Source organism: Anabas testudineus, chromosome 12 (genome assembly GCF_900324465.2).
Source record: "Anabas testudineus chromosome 12, fAnaTes1.2, whole genome shotgun sequence".
In the NCBI taxonomy this organism is placed as follows: Eukaryota; Metazoa; Chordata; class Actinopteri; order Anabantiformes; family Anabantidae; genus Anabas; species Anabas testudineus.
The window spans coordinates 9724728-9741689 of NC_046621.1; the positions used below are offsets into that span (position 1 = coordinate 9724728).

At 39.9% G+C, this 16962-nt stretch overlaps 1 protein-coding gene across 1 annotated transcript; it reads right to left on the reverse strand.

Moving 5' to 3' along the window:
- Positions 1-4249: 4249 nt before the first annotated feature.
- On the reverse strand, positions 4250-11914 carry LOC113159876 (unconventional myosin-Ih-like). The gene is made up of 31 exons (XM_026356840.1): positions 11711-11914; positions 11192-11307; positions 10868-11066; positions 10691-10771; positions 10369-10548; positions 10172-10270; positions 9940-10053; positions 9776-9847; positions 9566-9685; positions 9260-9327; positions 9079-9184; positions 8872-8952; positions 8691-8782; positions 8513-8607; positions 8373-8419; positions 8164-8244; positions 7958-8063; positions 7703-7820; positions 7499-7612; positions 7337-7413; positions 7188-7256; positions 7015-7099; positions 6732-6894; positions 6527-6610; positions 6345-6438; positions 6118-6173; positions 5905-6040; positions 5709-5779; positions 5341-5438; positions 4905-5004; positions 4250-4809 (listed from the first exon to the last, which is right to left on the reverse strand). The coding sequence occupies exons 1-31, from the start codon at positions 11834-11836 to the stop codon at positions 4783-4785; spliced, it is 3075 nt and encodes a 1024-aa protein (XP_026212625.1). The 5' UTR covers positions 11837-11914; the 3' UTR covers positions 4250-4782.
- Between the last annotated feature and the right edge of the window lie 5048 nt (positions 11915-16962).

A 16962-nucleotide genomic window follows, 5' to 3' on the forward strand; every position in this document is an offset into this window, starting at 1 on the left:
TGAATGTGAAAAGTACGACACATTACTTTCACACGAAACATCATTTTCACACACGACACATTATTTTTACACATGACACATTATTTTCCCGAACCACATTACTTTCACACAAGAAAACTCAGGAAAGAGTTGGTTTCACAATGGATCTGAGTAACTGTTAGGACAAATGTCGTTATGATCATATGACCAAACCTTGAGACCAAGTTACTGTAATGGATGGCACACGTCACACGGAGTTTAATCAGTCATTCGCATGAATTGTAATGACTGGTAAAATGTGACAGAGCACAATGCAGATTATAGTAGCACTAGCACAACAACACACTGACTGTTGGTTTTGGGCTCCAGACAATATTAAACAGTGACTTTTCACACAGGTGGATCAGCAGGTTTAAAGCATGTGTGTAGCTTTCCCTGTGATACTGGGGTTAATGAGCTTGTCTCGTCTAATTGTCTCACTCGTTACCTTTCAGAGAGCTGTAATCTATCCTCTGCTTGATCTTGGCCACCTCGACCAGGTAGGCAGCTTCTTGGGTGAAGATGAGTTGCCGGAGACGAGGCCTAAACCCGTTCCTGTCGTACTTAACCACCGGCACGCTATACTGTAAGCAGGGGACACACTGGGTCAGAGTGGACAAAAAAGCAAAGAAAATTCCAGTGTTACTTTACCTTGATGTGCTCATGGTGAACCATCTGTAGCACCTTGAGGTTTATGTCTTCTTCACCTTAATGAAAGTCAAAAAATTAATAATAATCCATGAGGAGACTGGATACAACAAGAGTCTAATTCTAGTAACTTGCTTATGAATGTGAAAAGTACGACACATTACTTTCACACGACACATTATTTTCACACGACACATTATTTTCACACATGAACAGGCCACCACAGAGTTCAAATCTTAACTCCATTGAAAATCTGGGATGTGCTGGAGAAGACTTTGTGCAGCGAGCCGACTCTTAACTCTGAACAGGAATAAATGTTGTGACATTGCAGAAGTTTATTGAAACGATGCCACAGTCAATGAGTGCCGCATTCAGGGCTAAAGATGGTCCAACAAAACATTTGGGACGGGTGGTGTACATAAAGATAACATGTGACTGAATTGTGTAGAATAATGTGATAATGCTAACAAGGCTTTTTGACAGAAAGAAAACTCAGGAAAGAGTTGGTTTCACAATGGATCTGAGTAACTGTTAGGACAAATGTCGTTATGATCATATGACCAAACCGTGAGACCAAGTTACTGTAATGGATGGCACAAGTGACACGGAGTGTAATCAGTCATTCGCATGAAGTAATTGTAATGACTGGTAAAATGTGACAGAGCACAATGCAGATTAAAGTAGCACTAGCACAACAACACACTGACTGTTTGTTTTGGGCTCCACACAATATTAAACAGTGATTTATCACACAGGTAGGTCAGCAGGTTTAAAGCATGTGTGTAGCTTTCCCTGTGATACTGGGGTTAATGAGCTTGTCTCGTCTAATTGTCTCACTCGTTACCTTTCAGAGAGCTGTAATCTATCCTCTGCTTGATCTTGGCCTCCTCGACCAGGTAGGCAGCTTCTTGGGTGAAGATGAGTTGCCGGAGATGAGGCCTAAACCCCGTTCCTGTCGTACTTAACCACCGGCACGCTATACTGTAAGCAGGGGACACACTGGGTCAGAGTAGACAAAAAAGCAAAGAAAATTCCAGTGTTACTTTACCTTGATGTGCTCATGGTGAACCATCTGTAGCACCTTGAGGTTTATGTCTTCTTCACCTTAATGAAAGTAAAAAAATTAATAATAATCCATGAGGGAGACTGGATACAACAAGACTCTAATTCTAGTAACTTGCTTCTGAATGTGAAAAGTACGACACATTACTTTCACACGACACATTATTTTCCCACGACACATTACTTTCACACGACACATTATTTTCCCACGACACATTACTTTCACACGACACATCATTTTCACACACAACACATTATTTTTACACATGACACATTATTTTCCCGAAACACACTACTTTCACACAACACATCATTTTCACACACGACACATTATTTTCACACGACACATAATTTTCACACATGACACATTATTTTTAAACATGACACATTATTTTTACACATGATACATTATTTTCACACGACACATTATTTTCACACATGAACAGGCCACCACAGAGTTCAAATCAATAATGAGCTTGTCTCGTCTAATTGTCTCACTCGTTACCTTTCAGAGAGCTGTAATCTATCCTCTGCTTGATCTTGGCCTCCTCGACCAGGTAGGCAGCTTCTTGGGTGAAGATGAGTTGCCGGAGATGAGGCCTAAACCCGTTCCTGTCGTACTTAACCACCGGCACGCTATACTGTAAGCAGGGGACACACTGGGTCAGAGTGGACAAAAAAGGTTATTAAAGCAAAGAAAATTCCAGTGTTACTTTACCTTTATGTGCTCATGGTGAACCATCTGTAGCACCTTGAGGTTTATGTCTTCTTCACCTTAATGAAAGTAAAAAAATTAATAATAATCCATGAGGGAGACTGGATACAACAAGAGTCTAATTCTAGTAACTTGCTTATGAATGTGAAAAGTACGACACATTACTTTCACACGACACATCATTTTCACACACGACACATTATTTTTACACATGACACATTATTTTCCCGAAACACATTACTTTCACACAAGAAAACTCAGGAAAGAGTTGGTTTCACAATGGATCTGAGTAACTGTTAGGACAAATGTCGTTGTGATCATATGACCAAACCTTGAGACCAAGTTACTGTAATGGATGGCACACGTCACACGGAGTTTAATCAGTCATTCGCATGAATTGTAATGACTGGTAAAATGTGACAGAGCACAATGCAGATTATAGTAGCACTAGCACAACAACACACTGACTGTTTGTTTTGGGCTCCACACAATATTAAACAGTGATTTATCACACAGGTGGGTCAGCAGGTTTAAAGCATGTGTGTAGCTTTCCCTGTGATACTGGGGTTAATGAGCTTGTCTCGTCTAATTGTCTCACTCGTTACCTTTCAGAGAGCTGTAATCTATCCTCTGCTTGATCTTGGCCTCCTCGACCAGGTAGGCAGCTTCTTGGGTGAAGATGAGTTGCCGGAGATGAGGCCTAAACCCGTTCCTGTCGTACTTAACCACCGGCACGCTATACTGTAAGCAGGGGACACACTGGGTCAGAGCGGACAAAAAAGGTTATTAAAGCAAAGAAAATTCCAGTGTTACTTTACCTTGATGTGCTCATGGTGAACCATCTGTAGCACCTTGAGGTTTATGTCTTCTTCACCTTAATGAAATTAAAAAATTCTAATAATAATCCATGAGGGAGACTGGATACAACAAGAGTCTAATTCTAGTAACTTGCTTATGAATGTGAAAAGTATGACACATTACTTTCACACAACACATTATTTTCCCACGACACATTACTTTCACACATGAACAGGCCACCACAGAGTTCAAATCTTAACTCCATTGAAAATCTGGGATGTGCTGGAGAAGACTTTGTGCAGCGAGCCGACTCTTAACTCTGAACAGGAATAAATGTTGTGACATTGCAGAAGTTTATTGAAACGATGCCACAGTGAATGAGAGCCGCAATCAGGGCTAAAGATGGTCCAACAAAACATTTGGGACGGGTGGTGTACATAAAGATAACATGTGACTGACTTGTGTAGAATAATGTGATAATGCTAACAAGGCTTTTTGACAGAAAGAAAACTCAGGAAAGAGTTGGTTTCACAATAGATCTGAGTAACTGTTAGGACAAATGTCGTTATAATCATATGACCAAACCGTGAGACCAAGTTACTGTAATGGATGGTGTAATCAGTCATTCGCATGAAGTAATTGTAATGACTGGAAAAATGTGACAGAGCACAATGCAGATTATAGTAGCACTAGCAAAACAACACAGATAAAATTATGATAATGATAATTCCTCTGGCTCAATACATGCTGATAAACCTGGAGACACGCCTGTTCCCAGTTTTTAAGATGATGAGTTTCTCTGACACACCTGCACTGAGTGCTTCAGACAGTCTGTGGTGACCATGGTGAATCTAAGGTCACCACAAGGTCAGTGGTTTGACCTTGGTTAAAGTGTCAGTGGGTAAGTCACAGACCCCTGAACACCTGATATGTAACAGTTTACCCATGGGGATTAATACAGTAAATGGAAACAAGAAACAGCCACCAGACCTTGAAGATAATGGCAGATTATTTATTCTTCAAATGATCGACTCCTTAAACACAGAAAATACAAACCCACCTACAGCAGTAGGCCTGTAGGTGGAGCTGCTACCCCGAGAACCATCTCAGTGCCATGTGCGACACCCACAGTATAATTCAAGTGTATTTTTCACTCTGTCTTGAACTGATGTTAAAAATACAGATACTTTACACCTTTACACACTACATACATTGTTACAGTAGTGGCTGCACACATATATCTCTCTGATATTGTCATCTTGAAAGCATTTAAGGTAAATACAAAAAACAAAAAAAAGGTTTCTAATGCTTCTGAGCTGAAATAAGTTTGTTCACATATGATTTAAACTCCAAATGTAAGGACACACTAGAGCTGCTGATATTCTGGCTAACCTGTATTAGCATGTTTGGTGGTTACGTATTGGCAGTACTTGCATATTAATAACATATATTTTATTGTATAACAAATAAAATGTGGCTGTTTAAGATTTGCTACTGTGAGTAGGAGAAGAGATACATCACTGCACAGCCTTGGACCATCATCATCTTGTCTTGGTTCTTGTTGATTCCTGAAACAAAGGTTAGAAACTTGGGTGACTTGTACAAAACAAATGAAATCACAACTTTACATTGTTGTAAAATGATGCTTGGATTTGACACTTACCACCATGAGATGGCCGTTCTTTGCCCTGTAGACCATAGACTCCTGACCACTCTTGAAGTCCACAAACCCTTCTCGGCCAGGTTGGATATCAAATCGGACACTGCACATATTAACAACAGTGATGGAGTGAATTATGATGATATGATTTGATCATGATTTTAACCATTTAGATTTTTAGTTGTCAAATTCAAATATTTCTACATACACTGATCAGACACATAACAGAAACCACTGACAGGTGAAGTGAATAACATTTATTATTGTGGTAAAACAGCACATATGGTATGGCTGGTATATAATATACAACAAGTTAAGATCTGTTAAAAGCCAGAAAATGGGCAAGCGTAAGAATCTGACTCTTTGTTTTGGGGCCCACACAATATTAAACAGTGATTTTAATGTTGTGGCTGATAGTTGTATCATGCAGATTCTGTACCTGCCCTGGACCACTTTGATGCAGTTCTGCTTGTTGGCAATAACACTCAGCTTGGTCAGAGCCTCAAACAGGTAGTCACACTGCAGAACCAGGTCTCCCTGTCAGAACAGACCACATCAGTCATTATTAGTCATAATACATGAGTCTGAACAAACTGAGTCATTTAGTTGTGTCTGTAATAGACATATATCAGTCCCATAAAATGTCCTAGTAGATAAGGATAGATGGAGTTTTTTTTTTTTTTATTTAAATTCTAAAGGTCATAAAGGTCATAAATTCTTTATGAACTTACGAGGCAGTAAAACTGTAAAATGTTTTAGATATTCATGGCTAACATGGACACCTATCTGTGGATGGCGCCACTGTACCTTTTTCTTAGTGTTGTCACATGTAACATGAAGGATGAGAAAGTTGTCACTCAGGTTGCTCACCGACACACCTGTAAAGAATCACCTTTGAAGCTTAAATCACACAGGTGGGTCAGCAGGTTTAAAGCATGTGTGTAGCTTTCCCTGTGATACTGGGGTTAATGAGCTTGTCTCGTCTAATTGTCTCACTCGTTACCTTTCAGAGAGCTGTAATCTATCCTCTGCTTGATCTTGGCCTCCTCGACCAGGTAGGCAGCTTCTTGGGTGAAGATGAGTTGCCGGAGACGAGGCCTAAACCCGTTCCTGTCGTACTTAACCACCGGCACGCTATACTGTAAGCAGGGGACACACTGGGTCAGAGTGGACAAAAAAGGTTATTAAAGCAAAGAAAATTCCAGTGTTACTTTACCTTGATGTGCTCATGGTGAACCATCTGTAGCACCTTGAGGTTTACGTCTTCTTCACCTTAATGAAAGTAAAAAGTAAAAATAATAATCCATGAGGGAGACTGGATACAACAAGAGTCTAATTCTAGTAACTTGCTTATTCATGTGAAAAGTATCATAAATAAATATGGATTGATGCTGGTACAACTAAGTACAAATAAAGAAAAGAAAATGTTTTTTGCAGTCTCACCTATCCTGGTGTCCAGGAACGGTCTGCAAACACTGAAGGGATAATTTTCTTTTTTCCCTTTGAACATGGAGCTCGTCTCTAATTTTAACTGAAGCTAGAAACAGGGGCACACAACAAAAAATGGTATGAGTGGATTGAACACTTTTAGTTTAGCATTGTGTGTTTGGGGCTGTGGTTTGTACCTGTGCTTTCTTCTGCGGAGTGAGTCCTTGAACATACTTCCGTACCATTTGACGAGTGTAGAGCTTCTTCAGGAACTGGGACACCTACCAAATCCAGTACAGTTTTACATGAGCTGTTTTCACCTTTACCTTTGCCTTTAACATTGCTACTTTCACAACTTCTGCGTTTTCCAGCTGCAGTTTGTGAAAAAGTCATGCCACCCACCTCCTGCATTACGGGTGGAGCAGCGAGCCAACAGTCTTTCTCCAGGACATTCTTGGGAAGGTTTTCTTTCAGTCGAGCGAGGTAGTTCTGCCTCACATACGCCAAGTATTCGCTATTGTCAATGCATGCTGGTTGATTTCTGGTCATGAAACCCTTAATGAACCTAGAACAAGTCAACAGATAAGTAACCTCACAATATAAACTCTGTAAGACTGGTAGTTACTTTACAGATGTTATTCTCGTCTCATTAAACCTCAGAATATACATGACAGTGTTAACTTACTTCTTGATGACCTTGACAGCCCATGCCCTCTTTTCTCGCTCCTTCCTGGCCATCAAACCTCTCCAGCAATTCTCGATCTTGGTTGCTGTTTAGATAATACAAAGATTAATATTTTAAAATGTTCTACATTTAGTCAAGGAAAATATTTTAGCTTGTACCAATGAATCACTCACCAGCCTCTCTCTGTTTCAGGTACTCTCCTTTCACCCTGTATCCTTTGTACTTGGCCTGAATCCTTGTTGCTGCAGTATAAACAGTCAACAGTTTCACCCTTAAGAAGCTTTTGATGCGCTATAGCTGAAATTAAAGAGCAGTGTCTCACCTAGCTTATTTTTGCAGACCTGAAACGCATCTTCTGTTGCGAACAGGGTTCTTGGGTGGCGGATGAAAATCTTTGTCCTGGTGATAAAGAGACAAATGGTGAGATGAACAATCTTTTAAAGGAAACCAGCATAGACCATCATATTCAGTTTCATCTGCTCACCTGCCCATCTTGTACTCATCAGGTTTGTAACCCAGATGCTTGATGAGGCACTGGACACCTTCTGCTGCCGTACCTTTCCAGTTGGGCCAGGTGTCTGGACACAGAGCCTTATATCTGACAACAGGAGAACAGTAAAACTGTAAGTCACAATGACAAAAATAAGATCTAAACAAGATCCCTGAAAAAGTGTGTGTGTTTACACACCTCTGCAGGAAGATCTCATATTTACGACGGTAAGCAAACCCAGCACGTCTGACCCTCAGGTGCTCCATCAGCCCCAGATACTTCACCTGATGTCTCACCAATACATCATCAAAGCGTCCTGTGGGAGAGACAATATTGCTAAGACCTTATGGATCAAGTGTGTGGTCTAACTTCACATGCTGGTTGAGTGTAGGCTGAACGAACTGTGTATGTATTAGCTCAGTGTTACAGAAGTCTTTGCAGAGGAGGCCTCACCTGGCTGCTTGGCTTCATTTGGTTTAATGCAGCGGACGTACCAGGCCTCCTTGGACATTAAGATCTCAGTCAAGCCCACCAGGCTGCCCTTAAACTGAGTTACCACCTGCAGTCACAAGGAAATTGTGAGACATATGATTGTTACTTTGATTGTTATGCAAAAAAAAAAAATTCTACTTCATGGAATCATACAAATAATATCTTACAGTTTCAGGTCTCTTCTTACTGTCGGGTTCAGTAGAAGGAAAACAGTGCTGGATAATTGGATTTTTGGACTGTCGCATGACCTTAAGATGAAAAGTTAAATGGTATAAGTGGCCATACTGTATTTTCTCAAAATAATAATGTAGTATAAATAATCATCATTTACACAATTTGATTTTCAAGTTAATACATGCAAATGAAATGAAATTACCTCTTTTCCACTCCGATATAAGAGATCATTGTTTTTGTCCAAGAATCCTGAAAGTTTTCAAAGCAACAGTTCAGTTTGATTAATTGGAGAAAGTCACTGTTTTAAGGAGATAGATGGCAACACAGAGAAAAATCTCTCACCAATTACACAGTAGGTAACCTCCCCTGCATAGTGCAAGAGGCGGAAGTCTCCTCTGTCCAGCGTTTTCCTTGTCTTTTGGTCAGCAAGTTTATGTCTGCAGGAAGAGAAAGGTTGATGAAAAGTGTAATCATATATAGACAATGTGCACTTCCTGTAGAGAATAAGTTTACAGCTCACGTGACAAAGTGAGGGTGACCACCAATCTTTTCCTCCATCTTTTCCAACAAGGTGAGATCTGTGGCCTCTCCTGGCCGTAAACATTCCTCATCCTGTATGTGAGGACAAACAGCAAGAAATTAGTTACGTTTCAGTTTGGTGATTGTGTATTGTTTGTGTCTTCACTCAACCACATCTTTACCAATAATGAGATGATTCCTCTGTATTTCTCCTCCACAAGGTCACAGATGATCTTGTTGTTGAAATATGGCACTGGTTCCCACTGTGCATACAAGAACGAAATGCAGGAAGCGAGTAGCTTGTTATTGTATGTAAGTTTCTATTAATACAGTAGTGGCACTCTGAGCAACAAATGTTTAGCAGATAGGATAAATGATAATGTAATTACTTCAATCCCTTCCATTTTGTACTCCTCCTGCTCTGATTTGAGGGTCAGCTGGATGAAAAGTTGCTGCAGCTTCTCATTGCAGTAGTTGATGCAAAACTGCTCAAAGCTAAAAATGAATCACATGCACGAGTTAGTATTAAATATTTAATTTGGCTGCTTGTGAATCGGTGCATATTCTTACCTGTTCACATTGAAAACCTCAAACCCGTAGATGTCCAGAAGCCCAATCACTGTCTTTCTGGACGAATCCTACAGAATATTAACACAGATTTTGGTTTGTTTGATTTGTAAATGTGCTTGGAAAATCTGCTGTACGTTGAATATTAACAGTGTTTTGTAGCTGGACTAGACAAATGATTAGCAAAAAAGGGAAAAATGCCAGAACATTAAACATTGTTATTTAATTTTGCAACATTTCCATGACATTAATGATACTCTTCTGATTAGATGAGAACAGAAAGGGCGTAGACCGTTTTATTGTACTCACTTTGTTAGCTAGAGATTCATTGATCTTGTTGACCAGCCAGTTGAAAGTGCGGCCATAGATGGCTTTGGCAAGGGCATCCCTGGCATATACAGCGTGGTCCACAGAAAAAGGAGTGAACACCTTTAACATCCAAATATAGTAGATAATTAGCCCTTTAATAAGCTAAATATATTTTATAGATGAAAAAACTAAACAAATAAATAAAGTCACCTCCTCCTCTTTGGCTTCAATCTTTCTGTGGGTTAAGCCACGTTGTAGCACCTGAGCAGGAATCCCCAGCAACTGCTCAGCAAAAGCAAAATAACAACAGACAAGTTAGTCCTCATCTCTTCACATGAAGTTTTAATGCAGGGTTTAAACAGTTTGAGTTGTACCTTTGACACCCAGTGCATCTCCTGGTTGTTGTTGAGAGAGGCGTATCCCCGAGCATCTGTTTCGAACTTGATGTTTCCCAAGTGGAGCACACTAGCAATAATTCCAAATAGGTGCTGAATTACACCCAGAGAATAAAAATGTTATGTATTAATATTCTCCAACAAAAGTTGCAATGCATAATTTATGTTTCCTCAGCTTTAGTGCATTTTAACATTTCCAGCACAGCCTCACCTCGGTATCACTCTCGTTGAACTCTATGACAGAGAGGGCTTTCCGTACCGTCTTCCACTCACTTTTATCATTGATAGAGCTAACTTTGGCACAACGCCCCTGGAGGAGACGGAGAATTCAAGTTCTAGTTCAAAAGGTGTTCGTTGCACAGGATAAATTAAATGTTGCTTGTTGGTTTCTTTTTCTCACTGACTTACCTGTACCAGGTAACTGTAGTGCTGGCAGTTCCTCTCCAAGCCGAGCCAGCGGAGCAGATCTTCCTCTCCTCCCTCCACCAGCTGGTAGAAGATATGGAAGTTTCTCTCTCCGTGGTTCTGGTGGACCACGCGGGACTTCTCAAGCAGGTAACTGAGGATGTGACCACCAACTGCACCGCCCTAGGGGAGAAAGGTAATTTTTAAGTGTTTAGTGTGAGCTAAGAGGCCAACACCCTGCTGTGCTACATCAGCTTGACACTGTAATTTGTACTCCTCTTGTATTTGTACGATAATGTAATGTGAAGAGCATATTTCAGTCTACCTGATGGTCAAACTGGATGTCCATGTATTTTCCAAAGCGGCTTGAGTTGTCATTCTTAAGAGTTTTGGCATTTCCAAAAGCCTGGTAGACAAAGAAATGTGATAAAATGTTTTTAATTTTACTCTAAATTAGCCTTAAAGCAACAGCAGCCCTGACACATGTACTTATGTCACTGACCTCAAGCACTGGATTGGAGAGAAGCAGTCTGTCTCGAACATTGTTCAAAAGTCTGGTGCTTGGACAGCTGACGGCATAAAATTGCAGGATTTTCTTGGAGGCCTCTGTTTTGCCGGCCCCGCTCTCTCCAGATATCAGGATGAAGTGGTTGTTGAACTCAGACAGCATGGTGCGAAAGACGTTGTCTGCCAGAGCAAAACTGGAAGTACAGTGATAGGTTAAACTCAGATAACATAACAGATAACATGTGCCAACATTTTTATCCTGAGCACGTCTGTATTAAACATATGCTAATCCACAGTTGAGAATATCAAAAAAACTTACATATGAGGTGGAAGCTCAAAAAAGTTAACTCCCATGTAGGTATCCATTTGTTTTGTGCTGTAGATGTCTAGATCTTTGTAAGGGTTGACTGATACCAGGAGAGTCCCAATGTAGGTCTGCAGAGAAACACAAGGAAAGGAAGTTATGATGTGTAATTTGCACATTTGATAATACAGGAGACCATGTTTTCAGAAAATCTAAGACATGATGATGTATGAAGTGACCTGCAGCTGTGTGGTGTGTATACATTATATTACTGATAAGTAATTTTATTCCTCTTATCAAAAGCAATAAGTTTTCTTAATCACTTGTCATGACCTTACAGACGGCAGTGACCTTTAGATTGCTCAACCTGCAAATGAAAAGAACAAGAGCTGCTGTTTCAGCAACATGAGGTGCTAGATTCAGCAGAAGGCAGGACATTGTCAGGTTGAGGATCGAGGGCATGAAGTTTAAATGCAGTGTAAGAGAAAGACTGCAGCCTGGTTATCCAAATGATACGACACAGGAAGGACTCACGTAAATGAGATTCTCGTGGAAGCGTTTCCTCAGGTTGTCCAGGAAGGCATTCTCGCTCATGTAGGCATCCAGGAGAACAAAGTCCTGAATGCCCACACGATCCCGGGCCGTCAGGGAGGCCTCCATGTTCCTCAAGATCCGGTTACAGCGCTCCTCCAGGCTCTGAGCCAGAGCAGAAACACAGAGCACAGGGTGACTTGACAAGTAAAGTAGCCGGACGAAACTGTCTATACTTTAACCAGAATCTGCAAACTTGACTTGCTGTATGGCTGTATGTCCCAACCTCTTCCTCAGTTTCCTGTTTTCTTTACAACTTGCTGCAGGTTTGTCGCTCAAGGATACACACACACACAAAAGCATTAATTTATAGACAGCTGAGGATATATATATTTCCTAGAGGGTGACTAATTTCCTGCCTGTTTGTCCCTATATCTGTGACTTCCAGTCAGAACTGCAAGTGGCCTTGGCTACATCCTTTATGCTCATGACAAATCTAATTTCAGCTACCACTATCTAATCTGCTTGTGTGTTCTCAATAGAGCCATCGGTCATGTTCGCAAGGACGCAGCAAACACAAAACACTCCACCTATTCTGGACGCCTAGTAAAGTCCAAGTGTTTCAGTTTAATGCCTGGTTCAACAGTAACTGGCACAAATATGCTCATAACCAAGCAAAAAATGTAATAACATTCATTATAGTATGAGTAAATACAGTGTACTGTATGATTTGCTACTTAATACATACAATACAGTGCCAGATAAAATAATCAGCAAGTGCAATGCACTTTAATTACAGTGCTATGAAATCCTGTCCAGCCATATGCTTCAGTAGTTTGGCTCTCATCACTGCCAAGTTGAACTGTCACTGAGTCGGAGTAACAGACACTCACGGATCATTCTCCAGGAAGCCAAGATTTTGCGCTTGTGACCCAACAGAAATTCACAGTAAAATGTCATATAACAAACCTGTCCTGAAAACACGAGGTCAATAAAATGTTCAGAAAGGAGAAAGTGCAAAGAGTTACCTACCCTGAAGGTCCGTGCTCTGTGTGTGTGTGTGTGTCTCTCAGTACCTTTACTGACCTGAACATCTGGTTTTATTGAAGGAAAGGGATGGTATGACAGGAAACACTGATAAATTGCAGTCTCTACTTCCTTCAGTAGGAAACCATCAGTAATGTAATGAGTGTGCAACAAAAAAAGCTAATCTGATTCTAAATATGTATTTGTGTGTGCTTGTTTCTGTTTTTGGACAGTTTAAACAATATGACATAAAACACGCTGAAGGCAAAACAACAAAATCTCTATTATCACGCCCTCTTTAACAGAACTTTTTAATTTGGCTTCATGACAAGAATCCAAACAGAAAATATGTTAGATTGTGTAAATCTGCTTCATTTGACAGCTTTTGGACTTTTCTTTGCCATTCGAATGTTGCAACTCTTGTACCTGTACTCAACTGTTAATTGACAAGCTTTAAATATTTCTTTTATAATAATATATACTTTTATGTAATGACTTGTTGATACTTGTACACTTAATTTAATCACAGAAGTTATATCTCCTAAATTGAAAATGTTTATTTAACATTAACAAGGATCACATGATAAATAAAGCATTTACAATGAGAGGCAAAGCAATGAGTAGCAGTGCTTCTCTCTCTGAGAATCTGCCCTGCTGTTGACGCTCTGTGGGAATCTGTGTGAGCAGGTTGTTGGCCGGGCGTACAGGGCAGAGATTTTCTCCTATTCGACATAAATGGAAAACAAGACTACTCTGTGAGAGGGTGGACGCTTTTTCTAAAGCAAAGAGCTGCAACAAACTTTAAGATGTGACTTTAATTGGCTACAGTTTACGATGTAAGGGCAAAGATATGAATATGCATGAACTAAAACACAGGTATCCATGTGTCGTGTGTATAAGGAACTACTGCTAAATTTTGATGTGCATCAAAGTTGAACAGGGGAGTTTATCTGATCCGGAGACCATCACTCGAGAGGGTGCTCCATTGTTCCTGTCTATCCAGTATGGTGCAGGATCCTGTTACACAGCCACAAAGTAGCATTTAGACTCCTGAAAGAGATAGCACTCCTCACGGGCCACTGACTGACACCACCCAGGCAACACACATTTAGGGGGCTCCAGGTGTCTAGAGAAACCCTACTGTCAACAGAGCTCCATCAGACCAGTCAAGTAGAGTGCCTTTTACACTGGGCCTTATGCTGTGAGCTAATTACCCTGCTAGTGAATTTTATGGCATTGCTGAATCAAGTAAAAAGATGTTCATTCTGGACAATAGCAATTAATTAGCTTTCATTCTTTGTTTGGCCACTCAGGGCAGTGAAACACGCTTGTTCTGAGCCTGTTCGCCAGTTTCACTTCTAGCAGATGCCAAACAATGGCATAATTAATTTGGAACATCTAGCTAGTCCAATATTATGTTATCTTATATACAGTATGATGATATATGTTCATCTAAACTCCTTTTTTGTTCTCCACCATCTATAAGATGGATTCATTGGTAATATAAAAATAATAATTAATAATATACAAATGTGCGGCTTCAAGGTGAAAGACAGATACCAATTTGACGTATGTCTGTTGTGTTTCTCTACAAATAAAAAATGGATCTGAATAATCTGATAGATTAGGTTTAGGTACAATATTAATACAATATCAGGTTTCACAAGCCATGCTCATATACTTACCTCCCTTTCTTCCAAAGCCATGTGTGCCATGGTTGAATTAGTCTTGTGTGATGAACCTGATAAATCCCAATCACTTTGAACTTACGTCCGCTACTCAGATAGACACAGGCTGTGTGTGCAGTTTTAGTTGATGAAGAGCTCTTCCATAGCTCAGGCTCTTCAGGTCAGCACAAATATATCAATAGGAATCGACTGTCACCACATGTCTTCTCTGCTGCTCAGGTTTGCATCCGTTCCCCCTTTAAAATTCTGTCTTTAAGCAAGTCAGGTACCACCGCCTGAGACAGTGAGGCTAAAGACGAGGAGAAGGAGGAGTGTGGCATTGTAGGTGCTGGGGCAGTAATGAGCCACCTGGCTGTGGAAACACTAGGCTGGTTAAACTTTTATGCAGCCCAGGCAGCCACCGTCCATTCAGCGCTTCAGCTGAGTGTTGAACAGCTACACCATGTGTTTTAGGGAGAGTGTGTGTATATGCGTGTGTGGGTATGTAATACAAGGATGTAGTAACTCTATCCTCCCAGAGACCCATCCTCATCCTCCTCCCCACAAAATTACAGCACAGGTATTCGATTACTGATCTTTGATTAGGCAGATGCATTTCAGCCTAATTACTGACCACTCATTAGAGCCACAATAATCAGACTTGCAACACCAACATCGTATCTTTAGCATGTTGTGCCTTTATTTATAGTGCCTTAAAGGATGTAGTAAAGGATGACAGATAATGAGGTGAAGATGGAAGTTAATTCTCAACACATGTCCAATGTATTTAATGTGTTGTGCTATATTAAAATGGACATAAACAATATTACATCCTGGTGCTGTAGTCTTATCTTTTTTTGTGACAAGTCTGCTAGCAGCGTAATGTTGCCCTCTCATTCCGTCTGTTTAAAATTTAACTCCGAGCTTCCTGTAAGCATCAACAAAGCCATCTTACGTTACTGCCTGAAGATCCACTAAAACACACAGTGACATGAGAGAACGGGCTGGAAAAATCAACATTAACATAATGTAATCCATTATGCAAATACTGAGGGATGCATAGGCTCCACTCAATCTTTAAAGAAGACCACCGATCTCCAGAATTAGTGCTCAATAAAACACACACCATGTTCACCAAAGATAAGCGCTGGTGGTAATTTACACGTCAGTTCATCATCCATGTTATCATATTATCTTATTAAGTCAGTGTTTTTGCCAAGATTTTATGTATAATGTTTGTCATCGATCCATGAACAACTGAAAATATTTTAACATGAAAGTTTGGCTGTGAATTGGATGTGTGATATCAGTGTGATTGCTTAGTTATGGTGCCAGTATACAAAATACTTCAATATTTTTCTATTGTGAACATGAATATAAATTATGTTGGTGCAACAAAGCTAGACAAAAATTAAAAAATATATAATATATAACCGGATGATTGGAAGATGTGTATGCTCACTAGGCTCATTTTTACATTAAATCCATGTACATCTTCACTCCTGACCCATGGATAACGTATGGTGGTGTCATTAAAAATCTCAGTATCTACAAAGTTAAGTAAGTTAAATCATTTTAATCTGGTTTCTAATGAGTAAAATTTTGAGTACAATCTCACAATCAAATACAGTCTTTGATCTACTGCTTGTCCAAATAAATATTCACAGGGTCGGTTAGTCAGAAACAACTTTCAACTAATCCTTTATTCATGTGAACAGACAGATAGTTGTCGCAGGGACAGGACTCTGAAGGCTAAAACAAGCTGTAAGGCTATTAGTTTCAGAAGTGGAGAATTCAGTGACCAGACCACAGAACTAGCTGTTTCATAATTCTACAAAGAAGTGCCCGCTACATATTTTTAGTAAGCATATATATACAAAGTCTTACCTCCAGTAAGTCCATGATGTAGTTCTACGTGCAAATACGACACAACCACTGAGCTTCTGAATTGTCCTGAGTGTGAACAGCAACAGAGGATATGACAACAAGAACATTGTACTTATATTATACCCATACAGTACCATATTTATGACCCTCCCATAATGCAACAGCCTCAGCATGTCCTCAAGGTGTCCTAATTACTAATGCCTGTATTTTCAGGTTGACCTTATTCACTTCCAGGGGTTCAGAGGGCTGCTGACCAGCCACAGACACATTTGTAATTTGGAAAAAAAGTATTTATAATGTTCTAATTGTGCAATTTAAAAGTTCAAGTTATTTAAAAAGCATGTCTATGTGTCAGCTGTGCTTGCAGTGGTAAATAAAACGTATTTTTACACGGGTGAGTACACTTTACTCATGTAAATGTACTGCATATTCATACTTAAAAGATTAGTATAAAAGAGAAGTTCAAAATATAAATCCTAATTTATCATCGGTAATCCTGCGATGCCTCGTACAGTAGTCGTCCTGGTGGTGTCTGAACTCTAGGTTGGTAGTGTCACTAGTTAAAAATCACTATATGTTCACCTGCTGCAATAGTAAAATGCAGTTTATAAACTGCAGGATGTTGAACTTTTACTTGTGTAATTGTCTATGTTTAGCCAAGTACAGTATCTGAGT